The sequence below is a fragment of the Hippoglossus hippoglossus genome, chromosome 4 (genome assembly GCF_009819705.1).
Source record: "Hippoglossus hippoglossus isolate fHipHip1 chromosome 4, fHipHip1.pri, whole genome shotgun sequence".
Taxonomy (NCBI): Eukaryota; Metazoa; Chordata; class Actinopteri; order Pleuronectiformes; family Pleuronectidae; genus Hippoglossus; species Hippoglossus hippoglossus.
This window is the reverse complement of record NC_047154.1, coordinates 26523502-26546810: the sequence shown is the minus strand read 5'-3', so window position 1 is coordinate 26546810 and position 23309 is coordinate 26523502. Positions and strand designations below refer to the sequence as shown.

At 43.9% G+C, this 23309-nt stretch overlaps 1 protein-coding gene across 1 annotated transcript in view; it reads right to left on the bottom strand.

Moving 5' to 3' along the window:
• The window catches only part of zc3h3 (zinc finger CCCH-type containing 3), a 51440-nt gene that overhangs the window by 4988 nt on the left and 23143 nt on the right, over positions 1 to 23309 (bottom strand). Inside the window, exons 5-10 of the mRNA XM_034582213.1 lie at positions 17857 to 18007; positions 10493 to 10656; positions 7891 to 7966; positions 6511 to 6666; positions 4959 to 5028; positions 2056 to 2187 (exon numbers count right to left, since the gene is read on the bottom strand). Of these exons, the coding sequence (XP_034438104.1) occupies positions 2056 to 2187; positions 4959 to 5028; positions 6511 to 6666; positions 7891 to 7966; positions 10493 to 10656; positions 17857 to 18007 (749 nt within the window). The remainder of the gene's footprint in view (positions 1 to 2055; positions 2188 to 4958; positions 5029 to 6510; positions 6667 to 7890; positions 7967 to 10492; positions 10657 to 17856; positions 18008 to 23309) is intronic.

The following is a 23309-nucleotide window of genomic DNA, read 5'->3' as shown; positions in this document are numbered from 1 at the left end:
GAGCAACTTTTAGAGAGAGGAACAGTAAAGGAGGAGGGAAACGGTGAGAGAAATGATGGTTCACAGAGTCAAAAGACTTCAGGCTGCGATCAGATCGATATCAGCACTGCATTAAAAATACAGCTTCTCCATTCATCCCCTGTGTTGATGCAGAGAGCTCCAGTGACTGAAAACACAGGGACACCCAGTTGGCAAAAGTCAAAACGGGTTCCACTCTTTTGCTGATCACTTTCCATGTTGAGCTGACGTCACGTTTGATGAATTGTTCATTTAGCATCAAACGTGACGTCGACACTTTTCCCTTGTGCACTCAAAGAGAAACAAGAAGCAGAAACAACTCACCGTCCATTCTCACAACTCTGTGAATTTGTCCTAACGGTTTCTTCATACACTTTCAGTACAAATTGATAACATGTCTTTAATAATTTAATCAGCACTGGAATATTTAAATTCCCACTGACTCTTATCTTTTCTTGCGGAAAAAAGAAAAGACAGAGTTGAAGAATACGGAGAAACTGCAATAAAAAGGATTAGTTCACAGATTCATTACACTAAACAGCCAATCAGATATCTCTCCGTTACCAACTGGCACGGGCGTATAGTTCCAACATGCTGAATCGGCTGAAAGCCCATTAATAAGAGCCAATAAAAGTTAACTATAGCCAACCTTCCACAAACTATACAGAGGAAAGTTGGCAACAGACACTCAGCGATGCCGGGTGAACTACCGTCCGCTTAATGTGTCAGAAACCAGAGAGAAGACGACATTTGAATGATTATAAACTGATAGAAATTGAGGCTCTGGATGGAAAAAGAATCAAGAGGGACAATTAGGAAAAACACAAACAGATCCTGTGAGGTGGAGGGGGAGACAAAGCCGGGGTGAGGCAGGATGGCAGGAGGAGGAGGAGGAGGAGGATGGAGGGAAGAGGAGGAGGAGGAGGAGGATGATGGAGGGAAGAGGAGGAGGAGGAGGAGGAGGAGCAGGAGGAGGAGGAGGATGTGAGGATGGAGGCGAGGAGCAGACTTAACCCCTGAGCTGCTGAAGTGTCTGCCTGCCTGGCCCATAGTGCCACCCTCAGCAGTTTTCCCATCTATAATTACTGCCTGCTATCCATCATAGAGCCACCAGAGCCTCACAGTGCAGCGCTCCATAAACACACACGCACAAACACACACACACACACAGGGAAAATCACAGACCTAAGCACTTCAGCTAATAGAATAAATATTAATATCCCTTTTGTTTTCTATATCCTCATTTCCCCATGCACTATTTAAATGAGGTCTGACAGTGTGAAAAAGCATCTGTTTCACACCCGACGCTCAGAAACGAGCCGAGAGGAGGAGGAGAGAGAGGGAGGGAGGGAGGGGGGACAAGACAGAGGAGGAGAGGAGGAGAGTGTGTGTGAGGTGGACCTGTGGACAGCGTGTGTGTGTGTGTGTGTGTGTGTGTGTGTGTGTGTGTGTGTGTGTGTGTGTGTGTCTCCAGTCATCTGGAGGTGGCTCTCCGTTACCCATCAGGCCCTCAATGTGTCACTCAGACACTACAGTTATGCCATTATGGACCACCACCCCCTGCAGCTGCTCCTGCCTGTGTGTCACTGTGTACAAGTGTGCGTGTGTGTGTGTGTGTGTGTGTGTGTGTGTGTGTGTGTGTGTGTGTGTGTGGGGGGGGGGGGGTATTGGTTACCTAACTACTTGTTTACCTAAGCCTCAGTTTAACTTCAGTGGAACTGTGTATATATATGTTTTACAACATGATTTTACGTTCCCCAGCAGAAAGACAGTAACTCTGTGGTCAGGTAACGATGTGAAGGACGATCCGACGGAGGAGAAACTAAACAGTCCCATCTATTATTTTCTATTCAGACCGACACAGGTTAAAGCTGCATCTTTATGAATGAGACAACAAACATCCACTCCCCTCGTCTCGGTCAGACAGTATCTGACTGAGCTGAGCAGGTGTTTTTACTTCATTTTAAACCTACTGATGTTTCAAGGATGAATATAAGACAGTTCATGCTGAGAGGTGAAATGAATGTGTGTTTGTACCTTCTCTCCCTCTGGACAGTAGCCTTTGACAAAGTCCTCACAGACTTCAGCTTTGCGGGACACGTAGACGTGGCTGTAGGGACAGTCGCTGTTGTTACAGATTCCCTTCAGGAAGTAAGAACACACCGGCATCTGGAGAGGAAAAGGTGTCCCATCAAAAACACTGATCACTTTAATTATTATCATCATAACAAACAGTTTTGTCCCTGGTCTGTCTCCACTTTGTCCGTCCTCCTGTCCTCTCTGACCCATTTCTCACCTCTAAACCTGACCAATCAATGCAGAATCTGATTTATTGGCACTTGAACTAAGGGTCTGTCAACACCAATGCAGAGGAAAATCGAATTGACGTGACTAAGGCACAAATGTTGTTCACTGATGAGGTTATGTATTTAGGTTTTATTCATGTTGTGCAGAAATCATTCCCGTTACCTTGAATCAAAGTGGAGATTTCTCACTTTCTCAGTTTGTTAGAAACATTTCGGGAGAAGGTGCTGATGCCTCACAACCTTAAGTCGGGTTCTGTCAGATGTTAGGTTTGTTGCGATTTGGTGCAATACAAATAAAATGTAATTTAATTAAATTCTTGGCGTTAAGTTTCCTTGTTGAAACTTCAGTGCCTGAAAACAAAGGGTTAAGACGAGTGTGAGAAAAGCAACGTGCCTGTGAGAAGGAGAGCCGACGTGATGAGACCACGAGATCACATGAGATTCTATGGTTTGTAAACAAACGTGTGGTTTGTGCAAGACGCCGCCGTCGTGTTCAGTTCAGAAGACGTGTGCCGTGTGCCGTGCGCCAAACGATCTGTCACACTGAGCAGCTAAATGACCTTAATTGCAGATGACAGCGGCAGAGTGAGAGTGAATGTGTGTCTTGACAGCCTGTGTGTGTGCCTGTGTGTGTGTGTGCAGGGAGATCTGCTGTTTGGCGTGTGGGGGCAAGCCTGGTGGAGGCCGCTCTAAATATACCTCAGTGAGGGGGTCCAGCGGGGGAAAGGTTGGGGGCGGCGGCGTGTGAGAGGGACTCCACCTCGATGGGGTGGGATCACTTCTACCTAATTAACTGCTGCAGAAATATTTATCCAGGCTGCAGCTTGTCCAGCTCTCATGATGTGTTTATGTGCACTGTATGTGTGCACAGACTGGGCCAGGGGAGGAGAGGGGGGGGGAGACTGGGGTTCTCGGGTGTGTGGGGGGGTGATATCAGGGGAGCTGGCTCAGGGGTGTCCGTTTTCGAGGTATTTGTGGTAGTAGGGGCACCAGAGGGTGGGGGACGAAGGAATCAGGATTCGGACTTTACGTATAGAGTCCAGATCAGGTTTGGAGAGCTGCTGGGTGTATCCCCCCCCCCCGCGCACTCCCCACATATCAGACCCCTCTCCCCCACACTGTCCTGTTTAATGGGTCCACATGAAATTAGAGCGGGCCAAAGGTTTGGGGGGGGGGGGATGATGATGGGGGGCTGGTGGCTGTTTGAGAGGTGGCATTACAAACAGACAGCTGGGCTCTCAGCACTTAGAGGGAGCAGTGTGACAACCAACACAGGTGCAGGGCATTGTGTGTGTGTGTGTGTGTGTGTGTGTGTGTGTGTGTGTGTGTGTGTGTGTGTGTGTGTGTGTGTGTGTGTGTGTGTGTGTGTGTGTGTGTGTGTGTAAAGACACATGTTGTTTGTCTCTGTAAAGATATTCTGCTTTCCCTTTCCCATAGAGACACGCTCTCAGAGTTCAGCTGGAGGCTTTGGAGGTGACACACACCGATTTGCCCAAATGATCCATTTAGCTTTGGTTTAATAAATACAGGAACGATCCCAGAATCAGAGAAAGTCTGAGGAGGTTTTCTGAGCTGAGAGGCAGCGCTCCAGCAATCCTGCAGCTGCTTCCTCTTCTTCTTCTTCTATTGTTTAATTCTGTCTCTACTTCCTGTGACTGGTCCAAAAGCCCAAACTATCCAAACCAGTGTTTTCACTGCAAACCAACAGAACCATGGTTCAGTTTGATCCAGACCCAGAACTCCTCTTCTGGTCACTTGAGGAAGTTGGAGACTTTCCAATATTATAGAGAGAAACTCAACAGTTCCCACAATCAACAAACACTTGGTGACAGTGAAGAGATAAACTTTCACTTTATACACATTTACTGAAAACTTTGATATCTTTGAGATTCATGTCTGTAATTCAATTAATGATCAATTATTAGTTTCCTGGAGTTTTCTCTCAATATTTGGTGGAATGATCGAAACGATTTTTTCAAGGAAATTGAAAATGACAGAATGAGTTTTGTCTGCACATATAAAGAGTTTTATCCTGACAGGAACAAGGTTAATGGAATTGACCAGCAGATGATTTACATACACCTGGTATGTATATTGATATTGAAAACATTTTTATTTTTCAGAAAGTAAGTTCCATTGGACATTTTTCCTCCTCGATAGATTAATTGATTATTGAGTGGGGAAAAAAGTAAATTAATTTCCAAGCGCTCAAGTTGAACTTTGCATTCAACAGTTATTAATTATGATGAAACTTTCTGCTCATCTACGAATCCTTATGATATTAATTTCAGCCCTAACACACAACATGAGCCGGATCAGAATCATCGTTCCAAAGTGAAGATCTTGTTCCTTGTAGCTGTGCGTGCAGACCAGAATGAGACTCCTGTCCTTAACTCACATTTAAAAAGAATATATCTCAACAAATGTCATCATGATGTACGTGTACATTGAACCGACAGGTGATCTTCCAGTCACAAGTTCGACTCCCAATCGGGTCAAGTGTTCCTCACGGAGGTATCATGGAGACAGGAGCCGAGCCAAGAGCACAAATACGATACATGATGGCTGTACCCCATACTGTCATCTTATATCTGTTCCCGACTCTGGCCTTTGCAGTGAAGACGTGTCTCTTACCTTCTCCTTCGCAACCTTATGGGAAAACGGACACGTCCCATCCGCCTGCTTGCACGTCCCTCGCAGAAACCTGCAAACAAAAAAACAAGACCAAGCCTGAAATATCACAAGATAGAGATGTGAAGAGCAAAGAACCAAGTTCAAGAATCTTCCTGCTGACACCAGGGTCTTCTTAGGTAAAGACGCTGTGAGTAGCTTCTTCAATAAACTGTCTGTATTCCCAGAGAAGCTCAGCTGGTAATCGTGGCCTGTGCAGAGATATTTGAATCGTTGTCCAGCGAGTGAAACTGGCTCAGGATCCAGATTAGTTTTAGTTGTGATGATCATTTCCTTGGTTTTTGCTACATTGATCAGTAGCTGCGTCGTGCAGCACCATGTCTCCAGGGCCTTGGTGTTACAGATAGGCAGCCTCTCTGTGGGCCACATCTTCATTCTGCAGGAGACCCATTAGTTCCATGTCATCAGCATATTTCACAAGTTTCAAATGTGCATCATTTGTCATAAAATCGTTCTAAAAAGAGAAAATAGAACAGGTGAGAGAACACAGCCATGTGGGCAGCCTGTGCTCACAGTGCACACGTCCGACATGTTTCCACCAACACTGACCCTCTGGACGGCAGGAAAGAAAATCACTTATCCATTTATTAAGATTTAGATAATTTAGCCTTTTTAAAGAATAAGCATCTTCATAGAAGCCGAGCAAAAACAACAAATAAAATTCTGGTGTATCCTTTTGGATGCATAAGCTTGTTGGTAAAAGCCTTGAGCAGATTCACCATCGTCTGTCCCTCGGTGGTGTTCAGGTGTTCGGCCAGAACTCTCTGAGGCCAGACATTATGGAGGTCATTGCAAAAGGCCAGAAAATCATTTAGCAAGCTTGCCCCTGGCTTTTTGAGTAAAGGTCTGATTATTAAAACTTTCCAGGACTTTGGAACTGTGCATGTGTCACTGGAATCATTTTTGTAAGAACTCCTTTCAGTTTGGGGGCACAGTTTTTAAGAAGTGTGGCTTTAGACGACCTTGGCCAGTGGTTTTATTAGACTTCGGTTTTGAAGTGCTAGCAGCAACATCTTCTTCTTTTATGATTATTGATGCCTCTGACTTGCGATTGGTTGAGTGCATCTATCAGTAAAATCTCGCTACCGCAGCTCCATCTGCAGATTGCTACGGCACAGACTGTTGCTCTATCAGGGATATTTTGGCTTCATTTTTGGATATCGGGAGGAGGTAGAGACGTGTCGTCCATCTTTATTTACAGTCTTTGAGTGACACATGCAAGAAGATTTGATGTTTTTGTTTGATGATGGATATTCTCCTTAGAAGCTGCAGCTGACTTCTCTCTTTCTATTTTTGTACCTTGGATTTTATTTATCAAAGAACCAGATTTTCTGAAGCAGTTGTTCATCTTTTCCGAACACTTCATGTCAATCAAAGCTTGAATCGGGTCCTGAAATTATTCACTATCACATGTAGAAGTGATAAGTGATAATAATTTCTCTCCTGTTGCTCATGTTCACCCCCCCTTTCTTGTGACGTTGTGTGTTACTGTTACCTTGTGCAGACGGCCACCTTGTCGGGGTCGTGTATGTAGGGACAGCTGGTGCCGCGGTTACACTTGCCAAAGCGGTTGTAGTACATGCAGTACTGCTTCTGCTGCTTCTTCTGGCGAGCATGTCTGATTATGGCGAGGCTCCGCTGAACTGCGCGACTGGGATCAGAAGACACAGACAAACCACAAGTATCCACAAATCAATAAGCAGCCTGTTGCAGCTAAAGAGGACAAACTATGCCAGGATTAGTTTCAACTCGCACCCCAATGAGGGGCTCATGGGTAGCAGTATCCTTCGTATGCTAATTTTAATTTTAAGATTACTTCTGGCTTTGCAGCCTTTAGTTGACAGTGATGAAAGGCCGTTAATATTGGAGGGGAGGGAGAGGGGGGGAGGATCAGTTGCTACAGCCTTGGCTGGATTTGATTTCAAGATGGCATCGCTGTATGAAATCCAGCCAACACGATGGCCCAGATATAAATGTCGTTAAAGTGCCCAAATTATGCTTTTCAGGTTTTTACTTTCCTTTAGTGTATCACAGCTTTTTTACACATTTCAAACTGTCTGTTAAGTAATTAGGGCTAAAGTTTAAAGGGACTCTTTGCCACTGATGAGCCTCAAATGCCTGATTTGCATTTTACATTCCTGGATTGTTTTCCATAAAGCTGCTACGAAGCTGTTTTCAGAGCTGCAGTAAAGTCCCAACATTTTCCTGAAATGTTCTGGAGGGACTGGATGTGAGGACACAAATGCTTCAGCAGCTACTCTGAACATTTTTCACAACTTTTCCCGTCAGCCCCCTGGTAAAATGTCTATGTAAGAATACAGCAGGAAAACATCTGGTAAATCCACAATGAGCGAGTGGGCGTGTTGATAACCCTTTTAACTCTAAAAGCTTTTAGTATTGTTCTCGACGCAAAAATAACATTACAGCTGAGTCAGTAACTTCCTTCATCTTCGATGTGCTGTAAAATAAAACACTGATAAAACACCTGCTGCTCTACAGGCTCCGCCCCTCGCCTGAATGTTCCCCACATGTTCCTGTTGTTGTGAACGAGTTGGACAATCTCCTGCTTTGTGGGAGGCCGGCCAACAGCTTCAACGGTGTATTTAAGACAGAGAGTAAAAAGAGGCGCCGCAGCAGTGAGCGGCCTGAGACAAATAATGTGTATTTTGAAAATTACAGCTCGTAAACCTCTTCTCGTAGAGCCTCAAATTAAAATTATGAACCTGTAAATGTCCATTAATACGGGCACTTTAATTAAGAAGTTGAAAAGTTGAATATGTATGCAGTAATGTTCACACTACTTGTACTAGAGTGCTTGTGATGAGAGGAGATGAAACGGGCAGTGTTAGAGCTGTAAATTAAAAAAACAACCTACCTGGCTAAATGACGAGTGCTGGAGGGTCGGTTCCAAGCAGGACTCACGGAGGAGCCGGGGGGGCTGGAGAACCTTCCTACATGTGGAGAACAGAGACCAACGTTTTATAAGCTCGTCCAATCAGTTTCAGATCAGAACAGGCAGCAACATTTCATGACCAGGACTCCAATACCCCTAATGCTTTAATTTACCAGAAACTATAACATCCTCCACTACAGACGACCCTGATACCTTCAGTTCAGGCTCAACGGGCACAACAGGTAAGTTAGAAAGAATATGTGAAACAATCACATTGATCAAAAACAGCTTGAATATTTACTGATAGAAAGAATTACTTTGATTATTGGATCAATGAGACGAAAATGTGAGCTGATAAGCTGACATGTCTGAAAACAGGGTCAATAAGAAAGTTTTCAAATCACGCACACACAACCAGAGGAAAGTTACTTTTGAAGGAAAATGGTAAAAAGATATGTTGAAACCAAAATTCCGAACATATTTTCAAATCCAGCACAGTTCTGGCACTGAATCTTATTTCAGCAAACTTATCAAGAAGGTGCAGAGAAGAGGAATCGTTCCTCCGGCCCTGGAAGCCGTTAGATTTAAAAACTAGAAAATCTACAATACATGAAACGTCAGTTCATAATCCAGAAATGTTCTGGTGCTCGGATGATCACAGAATAAACCTTGTAGGATAGTTTGTTTGTTTAGTTTTGTTATTGATGCTGATGCACTATATCTACCTCCAACAGTAAAAGTAAAACAAACTACATGAAGCACATACATTTACAATTTTATAATCTTGCTTTAACTCAAGTTACGAGTTATATTACCACATCTTCTCTAAATGACATAAAGATAATAATATTTTAACTATTTTTATCATGGCAGACAGAACATGAGGTGTCTGAGTGTGTGGTTTGGTTTTGCAGCCAGAGGCAATAACAACCTAATATGTGAGTGGTTATTTATACTGTGCTGGTTTGACGCATAGGTGCCAAAGCCAAACGTGACGTCCAGCCCTGTCTGAGAACATCATAAACACCACGTACCCAGTGCACTCCACAAACAGCAGGGAGAGGTGTGTGTGTGTGTGTCTGTGTGTGTGTGTGTGTGTGTGTGTGTGTGTGTGTGTGTGTGTGTGTGTGTGTGTGTGTGTGTGTGTGTGTGTGTGTGTGTGTGTCTGTGTCTGTGTCTGTGTCTGTGTGTGTGTGTGTGTGTGTGTAGGGTTGGTGGAGGCCATGAATAGGAGCGGAGAAGAGGACACGGAGGTGAGGAGGTTGGGGTTACACATGGCGGTCGATCTAATTCGGACCGGACTGCTAACGCTCTTATCGAGTGCGAGCTGGGTGTGATTTAATTGCAGCACAGGATCACAAACTCCGCACCATGAACGAATGTGCGGCTTAAACCGGTGGGACGATATGAAATCACAACTCCTGCTGAGAGGACACCTGAGGCAAGTCTCTCCAGGATGCAGGAGTGTACGTGTTGGGATGCCGGTCACGAGTTCAACAGAGTGGAGCTCTTCAATTTCCCCTGCAGGTGTAGCAGCTACAGAATGTGTGTGAAGGAGAAGTGTGAAGGGGGTTAGAGGCAGATCCGGACTTTAATCTGCACCATCCAGTCCTCCGGACCCTCCCCCTCGCTGCTCTGACAGATGACAAGTTTATTATTTCAGATGGCAAATCCAGCCGGCTCTGCTAAGTCCATTAGAGAGCATGTGGACAGAGCTGCAGCCACAAACATGAATAAACACCCTTGTATCACCTCAGGGTGCACAGATCTACTGCTCTGTACTCAAGGCATGTTCTGAACAGGGGTTTGAACCTCAGGACCTTTTACCACTGACTGAAATTAGCCTGATCACTATTAAAAACTATTAAGTATCAAAGGCGACTGTTTAAATGAAACCCATGTTTTCTTCTTGAGTTTATTCTCATAAATTGGCCGATTCAAATCCAAACACAAACACTTGAGGATAATTGTCATGATTAGGTCAGAATAACATGGTGAATCAGATTAAGTCAATTTACAAAAATTCTGAGGGTTAAAAATATAAATACAACCTCCTGTTTGGACACCAATGATCCAGATAGCAAGGAAGTTGTGTTTTCACCCCTGTCTGTTGGTTTGTTTGATTACACAAAACTACAGACATACATGAAACTTGGTGGAAGGCTGGGACATGTGGGCCAAAAAGGAAATCACTACATTTTGGTGTGGATGAGGAAATTCTCGCCAATTTCCCAGGGAATGATTCATGGAACTCAACAATTTGACAAATTCATGGGACTGGAATCCGAGTGTGTGTGTGTGTGTGTGTGTGTGTGTGTGTGTGTGTGTGTGTGTGTGTGTGTGTGTGTGTGTGTGTGTGTGTGTGTGTGTGTGTGTGTGTGTTTGGTGCAGATAAAAAAAGCTAAATTAGAATCTTGCAGATTTAAACGTGGTTTCAGTGGTAGACTGTATAGGGGACAGAATATACATATAAGTTTTTCATTTTCTGCTTTAAATGGAGCTAAACAATCACCAGAACGCCTGTGCACTTTGTTACCATGTTTGACGATGATGACGAAGACTGGTGTGGCGAAGGTCAGTTTACCTGTTCGGCTGATCGACATGTTGGACGCCACTGTGCGGGACAGCTTATTGGCCGACACCCGGTACAGGGATCCACCAATCCAGCACATGCTGCTTCCTCTCCAGTGCGGGGCGTGTGACGGGTGTCTGTCGTGGGGAGAGCGAAGGCGGCTCTGGAGGAAACTCCTGCGAGGAAGAAGAAAGGTCAGCAAACATCTTTGGAAATCATACTAAAGTCATATATTCATACAAATAATTAAGAGATAATTCCCCTTTATTAAATAAATCATAAGTGTTCATTGAGCTCAGTTTACAAACTTCAGTGTAATGATGTCACTGTATCGTCTCATCTCTCCCTCACCTCCACCTCTATTTTCCCATCGTCCCTCCAGTTCTTCCACTACATCTCCCCTCCTCACTTTATGTTTCCCATTCTCCCCTCCTCCCTCCTCTCTCTCCCTCTCCCTCTCTCTCTCTCTCTCATGTCACAGCACTCTGTTAAATTGCTCCTCTAATGGAAAGGACGGCAGTGTGGAAATGGAGAGAATTGAAAAGAGGAGAGGAGGAAATCAATGAGATAATAGGCAGGGCAGGGGGCCAGAGCAGCGAGGTTGGCCCCTACACTGGAGTGTTGAGACCACACACACACACACAGTATCACAACACACTTCTGCTATAGTACAGTACAGTATACACAATCACAGGCGTCTCTCTCTCACACACACACACACACACACACACACACACACACACACACACACACACACACACACACACACACACACACACACACACACACACACACACACACACACACACACACACACACAACTGAGTGACTCCTGGATGGTGAACATGTGTGTGCGGTGGCTGTAGGTGCAAGTCTGAAGTGTGTGCGGGGAAGCTGGGTGGTGGTGGGGCGGTGCAGGGGTTATGGCGATAAATTGCGCTGTCCTGTCACTTCTATTTGGGGTGTATTGGGCTGGTGTGCAGGGCGCCACTGGAGGTAATTTGCTGCCGTATTTCAGATGGGCTGGAAATGGGTTTGGAGCGAGAGTTCATGCCTCCCATTACAGAGAAAAGAGAGGGTTACCCCAAACACGCGCTACGCACAAAACAACTGACACGGACGCTTAACACGCTGCAGCGCACGTCGAGCTGCTGCACTGCTGCAAATAGGTGCTGGGGAAAAAAAAGGAGAGCAAATGTCTGCCATCAGCTGCGTTCACGTACACCGTCTGCCCGACTGCGTGCCATAACTCAGAGGCACAGACACTCAGTTCCACTGATCACTGGCTGCCCTACACAGGGCAACTGCAGCCAGGGGAGCTGTAATGGAGGCTAATGTTGAGGCGCTGACTGCCACCCAGGGAGGTTTAAACAAGGACCGGGTGGCCTGGGGAGCCACAATGGAGGTTAATGGGGATATGACATGAACAGTTAACAGAGATGGCAGTTAACCCTGACACCGGGCCGCAGTCAGGGGGGTGAATAGGGGTGCGAGACCCAGTCTGCCTTCACACTGGGCTCATGATCGTCCTGCTTATTACTCTCATTTCAATCAGACACACGTTTCCATGTTTGAGGGCGTAAAAGTGCAAATTCATTACCGTGTCCAGGAAATGGTGTTGGCAATGTTTACAAGTTACTGTTCGATATTTTAATGTTTATATCTGAGAGAAAACAAGAGGAGAGAGAGGAGTCACACTTCACATCTATGACCTGACTGAAATGTTTTTCAAAGATCCTTTGACGTTGATATTTAAAGATTTTCATTTAGTAAATTACGGTCTTTTTGTGAGTCAAATAGACCGTAAAGCACCATCTGCTTTGGGGCATGAATACCGTGTGATTGACAGCTTGTACCAATGGGTGCAGGTGTATGTGGGCGCTCCTCCAAATATGGTTACTTCTCATTTCAAAATGGTGGCAAAGATGGCGCTGGACAAAATGCCAAACTCAAGGCTCCAAACCACAGCATCAGTGTTTTTGTTCATTCACTCAGGTGTTAGCAGTCGGTGGATTTTGGAATTTGAAAACCTCATTTGCACACACACACCGTATACAGTCTAAGAGGTGATGTGTGTTTCTTGCCTACATACACACACTCCAATCACCAGGCCGATATGAGACGTACAGCCATGTGAATGTGTTTCAGCCTCAGGTCTGACACCATTAGTGCAAACTGCCTCTGTGGGAGCAGTTACCTACGCAGTAAGGTAATCTGCCTGTAATGAGAGAGGAGGACAGGAGAGGAGAACAGACACAAACAATGGAGAACGTACAAATTAAAACACTTGACAGAGGTGGCGTGTTTCTCTCTGCCTCCAGACTCTCCTTGGCCTGTTCCCCGTGATGCCCTTGACCTCCAGAAGGATATCTGTTATCAGAGAGTCTCCAGGCCCGTCTGATGCACAAATCCTCCCCTGCTGGACAGCTAAGTTGTTTCAGGGGCGAGACCTTTCAAATGCCATCCACTGGGAATATGTAGGACTGCCTCCCCTTCGTCTACAAGGCCTGAGGGACACTTCATCCCACTCCTTATTCAAACCGTCAAACTGTTTAAAGCTCCACTAATCAATAGGTTCTGTTAATGATTAGTGACAAACCCACATGAAATTATCACCAACATTTACCAACATGTCCACAACGGGTTCAGTCCTTACATCAAGTTAAGTGGAAATAAGTTCAGTAGTTTTATCATAATCTTGCTGACAAACAAACAAACAAAAAGTATTTTAGTGTATGAAATAAGAAATTGTACCTGAATCCCAAAGGTTCAGCTTTAAATGTCTACATTTAAATGATGCGTCAGTCAAAATCCAATTTATATTGAAATTACAGTGACTTTAAAACTGACTCACATCTGATGATCTTTACATGATGAATAATATGTGTTAACTAATGAATTAATCAACTAATTGTCTCAGCCCCCAAAATACAGTTTATGTACTGGAGGCGTGTTGTACGAATAGAAAAACAAGGGCTGGAGGTCACAGGAAAAGAACAAGAACAAAAAGTCAACAAAAAAAACTTGGAGGGTAAAAAAATGTAAAAACAGAGGACAAGGGCACAAAGAAACTCCCCTGAGATTAGTCTGCATGCATATGTGTGTGTGTGTGTGTGTGTGTGTGTGTGTGTGTGTGTGTGTGTGTGTGTGTGTGTGTGTGTGTGTGTGTGTGTGTGTGTGTGGACTGCTCTGACCATGCGATGCACAGATAAAGGAGAGGGCGATTCAGCACTACGGGCGCCGTTGATGAATGATCCGACTTTTGTTTTAGTGACAGGGAAGAATTTGGAGGGTCGCGCGACTGCTCAGAATAATGCTGCCCTCGTCCATTTGTCTGCAACCCAAGCATTAGTGGGCTCATATTGGGAAACAGTTACCCTTGAAACAGAGCACAGCAAAAACAGTCATCTGGCTAATTCCAGCACTGCTGCTCTTCTTCGGGCACTTAAAGGAAAAACCAAAGCAGTGTCGTCACACATCACGATCCCATCAAATCCACCTTAAACAGACAAAATCCTCCCCTCACAGAGCATGTGTGCAGGAAACAGTGAGGACAGCAGCAGAAGACTGCAACACAACTATAGGGGACAAGTGGACTAATGTGATGATTAATGAGGAAATGAATGAATTGAGGAATAAAAAGGTGAATGAATGGGAGAGTGAATGCAGGAAAAGGAAGGAGGAGAGAAGTGAAGAAGAGGGAGCACTGCTTCACTTTATTGCCCAGTCTCTTACATCCTGTACTGATCGATACTGAAGCACTAAAGGAGATGAGCGCCTGGATCCAGTGTGTGAGTGTGTACGAGTGTAGATGTATACACAAAGATTCTACACTTATTTGGGGTTGGGGTATCTTGCCGTGTTGGGGGCTTCAACATTAATAGCAGGAATAAATTGGAGGGAAAACACAGCAGCAAGTGGAAGACAGGAAATAATGTGTGTCGTATGTAGGATGTGACAGAGAATGCTTGTTAAATTTGATATAAAAAGAAATGGAGAGAGAGAAAAGGGACGGAGCAAACGCACGGTTACAGAAAATTAAAGACGGGACGGGGGGGAGACAAATGGGGGGAGTGTGCAGGAGATGAAGGGGGGGATTAGGCTGTAATTTATCCTGCAGCGTGCATGCTTTACGGCTTTCTTAATTCAACTCCTGCTACTATTAATGGAGTTAATGTTGAGATTATATCTATTTCCTGGTGGCGGGCGGGGGCTGAAATACTGCAGCAGATTCCTGCTCCTCTTCAAACTGCTGCCCGGCGCTAAATCACCCACTGCGCTCGCTACGGCTGATACCGAGCGGAGAGCAGAGCATGCTGGGTAAGCAGAAGCTCACTTCCTGTGGGTCTGAGAACAGGTAGTGCCAACAACTAACAGCTGAACTGGGTATGGATTGGATTTGTAGAATGAATGTTGTATTTTAGGGAAAACAAACTACTTTCAAAATGAAAGGCAAAACCAAAACATACAAAAAGTCAGTAACTGAATAAGAGTAATAGCATTTTGCATATATTCTTTAGTATAGAAAAATCTCAAGACTCAATTTATGTTTTCTGCTAAAACTACATCCCTCCTTCATATGAATCATGATTCTCTGTAAAACACGACAAAATGCAGTAACTCTGCTTTTATTGTCCCACGAGAGCAAAAGAGAGAATGAAACAAATGAAATGTCGTTGGGCTTAAGACTCTAAAGAGTCACGTCAGTTTTAAATGGTAACAGGTTAAGATTGATTTCTATTTTTACCTCTTCAAAGAAGGTTTTGTTTCTATTGGCATTTCTTGTCTGTTTTTATTTATTTGCAGGATTTAAAAAAAACTAGTCAACGGATTATCATTAAATCTAAAGTGTCAGTTTGGCACCATTGACCCAAGAAAGAACCCATTAAACTTTGATTCAGATCGTCTTTCTAACACTTTTTATATTTTAACAACGGAAATGTGTCAGTTCAGCAGAGAAAGTTTCAGGTCTCATTCATAATATGAATTGATTCATTTATCTTGACTTTCAGGTACGACTCCATATGATTGATCTTTACTGTCCAGCACCAGTTGTTCTGATCAGAAAGATGTTTAAATTTGGCTGATGTAGGATTGTTTACATCCGATTCTGCAGTTTCCCTGAGGAAACGCTTTGGCTTCACTTTTGGGATAAATTGGGATCAACACTGTCGTTTAATGTTTAAGTAGTTTGGATTGCTGTTAAATCACTGTAACCCTCCAATAATACTGCTGTACATTTGTTGATTTTCTATTCACACTAGTATGCGTGCTTGTGTTGGACAGTTGAGAACATTGGCTGTTTAGTGTTGAAAGTAAAAAAAAAGATTTAAACCCTCCTAAAGGAAAGATTTGAAAGTTTTTAATAAAATAAATAAAGTGATATGGGAAAGTTTTGCCTGTTTCACGACACTGTCTCATATCTATACAGATGATCCTCCGTGTTCGGGTGTGGGATCATTTTTTCTGTTTAGCTGCTTGGCACCGAGTCAGGGAGCAAACACGGAGAGGGAGCGGAGAGCATGAGGACAGGGATCAGTGGGTGTGATAGGCCTGAGATGAAGAGCAGCACTCAGTAGTAAAGAGCAGAGAATATGAGCTCATGCTCCACTCAATAGCCTCAAACTGATAAAAGTGGAGGGTCGTTGGACTTAAACAGATAGATAAGCATGAGAAAGGACTGGGGGGTGGGTGAGGAGGGGGGGTGATCCACCATCCCCGGGGACCCGACCTGTCCCCCCCCCCCCCCCCCTCCCTATCTCTTTCCTCTCTTCTACACACTTGGTGATATTTCACAAGATGTCACGGGGCTCAAATTGAAAATCCCTTGATGAATCAATATTTACTGCAGCAGCTAAATGAATAGTAATAAGTCACCAGAGGCTGCGTCCAGCCACAGTCCAGGGCCTGTGTCTCACCAAATCTGGATTACACAAATGAACCCCCATCCCCACCACCATCACTAAAACACATACACACGCACACACACACACACACACACACACACACGGAAAACACAAATTCACAGGACGCTTTAATTATTAACGACTACACAAACAATAACTTAGAAGGATCAGTTCATTCAAATTACACAGATGACATATTTTACCACTTGTGTTCATGTCACCATATAGATTGTTGGATCTACATCCAAGCAAAAACAAGAAGGGAGTCTCTGTATGAAATCTGTTTACAGTGTGGATGATGCTCAATAACTTGGAGGAGCAAGTTTAAAATCTGGATATCTTGAAACCTTGGGACATTATAATGGAGCAAGAGAGAAAATGTGTGTTTTACCCTTTAAGAACAACTCAAACTGCAGGATATAATTTATATTAATAACTTCACTTTCCTCAGACTGTCTATTGCTGCAGCTGTTTTCTCTCTGGCCTCCTGTCCAGGATCAACCCCACCTCTAACACAGTGTGAGCAGGGATTGGCTCCAGGCCCCAAGCTGCAACCCTCAGTGAATAAGAGGTACAGCTGATGGATGGATGAATATTTAAATATGTCACTTTGCAGTGTTGGAGCTTGTTTACAGTTTTCACTGTTTTTTACATTGTAGTGTTAGCTGTAAGTTGTCCAAAAATACAAAGCTACACTCAGAGTGTGTGTGTGTGTGTGTGTGTGTGTGTGTGTGTGTGTGTGTGTGTGTGTGTGTGTGTGTGTGTGTGTGTGTGTGTGTGTGTCTGTCTGTCTGTAGAGACAGTGTAGCAGCAGCCAGTTTCTGTGGAGAGCAAACCGCTAATTCTCTGCACATTAACAGATCATGAAGACCTCATCACAGCCTCGTAACCAAAGTTCAAACCGTCTCTGTTCGCTGCAGCAGCAGGAAGAAGAAAGACAAACTACACAGAGATTATTAAAAAACATTTGAGACATTAAGCTTTAATAAATACATATTAACTACGGGCCTGTTAAAGATTATTAACTGTGGAACCAGCTCATCACTGGTTTATATCTCGAGTGTGAATGAGGAGTGCAGAGACAGAGGGGATTAAAGTTAGATAAATGAAGGTAAAAAAAAAAGAGATGGGGGGGGGGGGCTGTAATGACATTACAGAACACACCCACCCATCATTCCTTTAGTCTGTATCTGTCCAGGGTGAGACGCTCTCCCTGCTGCTGTGAATTAATGCGAGGAGCACGTTGGTGTAAATGGTTTATTCTCTGGGTTATCTACTGTGTAAAAATGAGCGCCATAAATTTCCGACCTCTTCCACTCATGCTCCACATGACGGTGACATAAAAGACAGGGCACGGCTCTGCACTGAGAAATATTCACCACGGAGACACGTTAAACACAGAGCTGCAGGAGGGGGGGTGTGTGTGTGTGTGTGTGTGTGTCTGTGTGTGTGTCTGTGTGTGCACTCTACCTGGCCGACTGGATCCTCTTGGCTCTCCAGGACAGGGCGGGGTTGTAATGGTGGTTGTGTGCAGAGCTGGGGCCCGGACGGGTCACCATCTTGTAGCGTGTCCTGAACACCCGCTGGGAGGCGGGACCACAGGGGGAGGAGGAGGCGGGACCTGAGGACAGCAACGTTGACGGATCGTTATAAAAAAAAAAGAAAATCTAAATCGTATACGAAACACAAGCAACAGTTGCACATCCAGTCAGTGTGTGTGAGCATATGCACGTATACACATCAGTTTGAATGCATAAAACTGAGTACACACACAAAGACACACACACACAGACACACACTTCTGTCCGACTCTGGCAGGTGTGCTCTTTAATAAGCTTCACATATAAAAATGAGAGGGAATAACAAAGGCAGAATTTTTATGAGCCTAATAAATCATTTCCTCTGTCTCTTTCCTCGCTGCCTTCATCGCTCCTGCTCGCCTCTCATTCGTTATATCATTTTACAGATCCATCAGAAGAAGTGTTTAGAGTACAGAGATCCGAATAGGGGGAAAAAAGAGGAGTAAGTATTTTTATTTATTTATTTATTTGGCTGTGTATCCATCATGTTGTTTTATGATGGCCTGTGCTGGCTGACGTACTCAAACAAAGAATGGAATTTGCATTGTGGATCATCCAAGTCCCCGTTCACTAAGATTAAAGACTTCACGAGCCACGAGGCTTTCTGCTCTGAAACGCAGGGTCAGTGGGATCAGATGAGGAGGATTCTGTTCTATCACAGATCCAGTTTAGTTTTCTTAGTTCCGTGCATCATTTCTATCAGTTATGTTAAAATATAATCCAAGTAAAATGATAAGATCTGAAAGTTGATGTTCAGATATCACATTCAAGATAAACATAAACATACTTTGTGAGGCCACTGTGAACTTGACCTTTAACCTTCAGCTACCAAATTCAAATCAATTAGTCCTCGAGTATAAGTGAACGTTTGTGCTAAATGTGAAATGATTCCCTCAAGACATTCTGGGGATATGGCGTTCACAAGGCAAAATTTAATGTGCTTTGTGAGACCAACATGACCTTTGACCACCACAATGTAATCAGTTTATTCTCAAGTCCCAGTGAATCTTTGCAACAAATTTGAAGAAGACCCATGTCAAGTACTATAGATATAAAAGAATCCCAGAATCACTTCCCGATAATTGAAATCAAAATTTGATTGATAATTGGAGATAAAGTGAATTATCACATTATCTCTCAAACTACAGACAGAACAGTAGTTATGCAAAGTCTTCACCACAGAGAAGCAGAGTGACGGAGCTGTTTGTAAACGATCAGCTCCACGTTGTCTTGTTTGTAGTTTTATAACAATGTGATAATATCTGTATCACTGAGAAAGAACCACCAACATTTCACTTAGAAAACTCATTTCAAAGCAAGATGGAAGTTAAATGAAGATTAAGACAATTAGGACCAACCTAAATGTATTTAAGACCAATTAGGTACGAGCACCACCTAAAAGCTTTGTGTAAAACTGTATTCGTAAAAAACCTTGTATGAATTAATTCCCCACAAGCTGCATCATATTTCGTGAAAAGATTTTAAAAACCTCCTCAGCTACAGCATGAAAAAAAACCCAGTTGCTCAACATCTTCATTTAAATAAAAAACGTCATTATCTCGGTACCTTTCTCCTCCTTCTACCAATCATTCACCACAATGGTCATGTGACAGCACTCTGTCTCCCTAATGAGTAAGGAGACGACAGAGTGAGGAGACATGTGAGGGGAGATAACAGATGAGTTTATACACCCGGTAAGGAGCTCATTTCCAATAGTCTCTCTCACAAGACTTTAATTGCCAATTATCAGGATTGTTGCCATTTTAATTAGCGTCCAATAACAAACCGTGACCACGAGGGCTGCGGTGACAAATAATAAAATGATTCGATTTCCACTTCTACACATTACACCCTCTCTCTCTCTCTCTCCCACCCGCTCCCTCCACTCCTCCCCCTCGTTCGTACTCCCCCTCAGGCGCTGGTTTCATTTGTCGGCCGGGATGCAGTTCTGGATCAGCCGGAATTCATCTCAGACAAACATTTACCGTTGAACAAATCCCAGCGAGCTGAGGGCGCTGATGCAACGCTGGCTGCATGTTTGGGACACACACACACAAGTACACAAAAACACTGTGCCTTGCCCATGTGCACTCAGGAAGACACACAAGGCATGAACGATAGATTGTAGGGTTCTAATTCTGTGTTACACTGCATCTCCACCGAAGTGACTTCAAGCAAAAATGTTTGAAATCGTGTCAGGACAGTTAAGAGTATTATTACTGTACATGTGTGCTGGATGTTACATTAGCAGATGATGACTTTCACTGAACCTGACTCAAGGGTAAGTTACTACAAACACACTTTAAAACTATGATTTGAATCACGGAACAAAGCTCCTCTTTTTGTCAATGAGAATAAAAACCTCTGGCGTGTTACACAAAAATAATGAGCCCACTGACTTTTATGAACATTTGATCAAATTCCGTCGGGAGGCGCTGTGGAGCCCAGGGGCCACAGCTGAGTCCGATCACAAAAAGAGTTTTCAATTATCCCGAGGCCCTTAAAAATGTGTTTTGGGGCCACAGTAATAATGATAATAATAATAATCCCTCGCAACAATAGGTTCTGTATCAGCAGAAAAATTTTTTGGGAACATTCAGGTGAGTGGGGGCATCTGGGTTTAGAGAGAAACTGTGTTTTTGCTTACAGCACATTGAAGACAGAGAAGCTGCTGAGTCAGCTGTTGTGTGTATTTTTGTGTTGACATCACAACAAACATTAGGACGTATCCGTAAATTCAACAAAAGAGTCGACAGTTGTGTGTGTTGGGTCTCATCTGATCTGATTTACTGACGTGTGTTCCAACGTCTCAGTAAATTCTATAGTGTCACTATTATCCTTTCATAAGGTGAAGAAGCTTGGGATGAAAAACTAACAAATCAATTCTGACAGTTGATAAAGTTTTACATGTCAAGTTTGGAACTGTGCATTATGGATAATTTCCAGTATTTAATATGTTGTTTTGCAGATTTTCATGCAACATTTTAAATATCCATCAATATCAGAAAAAAACATTGGCACTAAAGTGATCATATTAATTTGTATTAGGTGTGTGTGTGTGTGCGTGCGTGTGCGTGCGTGTGTGCGCGTGTGTGTGTGTGGTGGGTTAGACAGAGAGAGAGAGTATGTGGGTGCAGGTGTGGGGGGGGGGGGGGTTTACAGGATTAGTTGCCAGGCCTGAAGTCACTTTTTTTCCCACAGTCCATCTGTATTGCAGTCAGAGCTATTTGGGCGTCCTGGCAGATGACAAATAGGTCTTGTCAAAGGTGCCGCCGCGATTCCCACCCCACAGCCTCCTGCACCCCCCACCGCTGTATCTCTAACCTGCACCTCAATCTGACTCTAAACCCTTGTTCCAAACATCATGACACCCGCCACGCTGTCCCACCGCTGTTCCACCGAGACGACTGTTTAATGGCATCTACAGTGAGCTGCCCTTTTGTTGTGTGTCTGTGTGTGTGTGTGTCTGTGTGTGTGTGTACATGTCCTTCTATGCTTGTGTGGACACATTTTCATTTAAAAGCTACCAAGCATTTCATCAACGTGTGGGTCGACTGCAGGTCTGCGGTAGAACCTCTTGTGTGACACATGTTGACATGATGTGCAGGTTGCACAGAAACCAGACCAGGATACTTGAACGCATGTTGAGGAGACAGTGACTCTGCGACCTGACGTCTGTTCAGATTTCATTATGGCAATTTATTTCAAAATTGAAAATGAGTGGTGTGTATTGTGAGGAGATTTTGAACAACCTTAAATTTTAAGATGCTCTGTGTAACAATGACCTGAATCAAGTCTTGTTTTTAACCATTGTTGATATTAAACTTATTTTATAAGCCTATTATTTTATTGATGACCTGATATTCTGCTGTTTTTTAATATATCTGTACACATTAGAATTATATTCTTGAGTGGCTTGAAAGGTGCCCCAAAATAAAATGCACTGTTTTCTATTATTATTATTATTATGATGAATTAATGAGTTAGATATAGGGGAGGTTAAGGTTAGGGTAAGGGGCAAGCGAATGCATTATATCACTGGGTGTCCTCACAACCAATGTAAAACGTGTGTGTGTGTGTGTGTGTGTGTGTGTGTGTGTGTGTGTGTGTGTGTGTGTGTGTGTGTGTGTGTGTGTGTGTGTGTGTGTGTGTGTGTGTGTGTGTGTGTGTGTGTGTGTGTGTGTGTGTGTGTCAGCAGCGATGGATGGACGCTGCTGCTCTGATTGTAAACCACTGCAGGTTGTGTTGGTTGAGTGGCTCTGGGAGCAATGGGGTCTCAATCTTCCACTATAGGACCGTGACCAATGAGCATGTGAACACACGCACTCACACACAAACGCACACTTACTCACACATACACACCTGGGGTCTCAATCTTCCCTTAATAGACCTTTGACAGTGGCCTGCCTTGCAAAGTGGGGGGAGCGAGCCGAGTGGCGCCCTGTGCCGTGAAGACACCGTTTGCAGACGCATGCAGCTCACACATCGTTCATCCATCTCTCGCTGACTCGCTGCCGTGAATCCACAGATAATCTACTCCAGTCGCTCCGCGCTGCACTCATCGCTCCTTGTGCAAGCAGCCTGCCGTCTGGAGCCAGCGCCGCGTTAAAGGGTCGCTTCAACACATTTTCCTCACACCTCACAATCTATTCAAGCTGAGAGTTTTTGTTTTATTCTTCCAAGCTTTTGAGGTTGTCTGTTTTTTGTGCCTAACGCAAGAAAACCGGGACATTGATTAATCTGCCGTACATTAAAATCTCAGAAAACCCCATCATTGTTTCTAAGGGATCAAGGTGGCATCTTCAAATTGGTTGTATTGTTTTCTCAAAGTTTCAAACCCCAATAGCATTAAACTTGGTGAGAGGATGTGATTTGGGTCAGGGAAGAACACATTACACTTTAGTGTGTCGCCAGTAATTCTTTCTTTAACATTTCAGGATAATACGTTTTGCAGCATTTTCATTTATTTCTCCAAAAACAATTCATGGATCTTAATGACAGAAACCGGACATGTTAAGAGGACCAATATTTATAAGTGTCTGCAATTTGGTGCAGATCCGGATACAACTCTTGATCTAGTGAATTTAAAAGTGGATTGATAAGGGGACTGTGTGGCCTCGTGGATGTCTGCAGTCCACTCAAGTGCCCTTTCAGTACGGTGGGCGATGTCAACTTAATTGCTTCATAGCTGCGCATTCATTCATTAAATCAGTTCGTCCTGATTCTTCTTGCTCTCTTCCTCTCTTTCGCTCTGACACAACACAACAGCGTCATCGAACACGTGGTTAAACTCAGACTGGGTAAGAACAACAGAATTTGTGAACTGAGGCAATGCAAGGCATG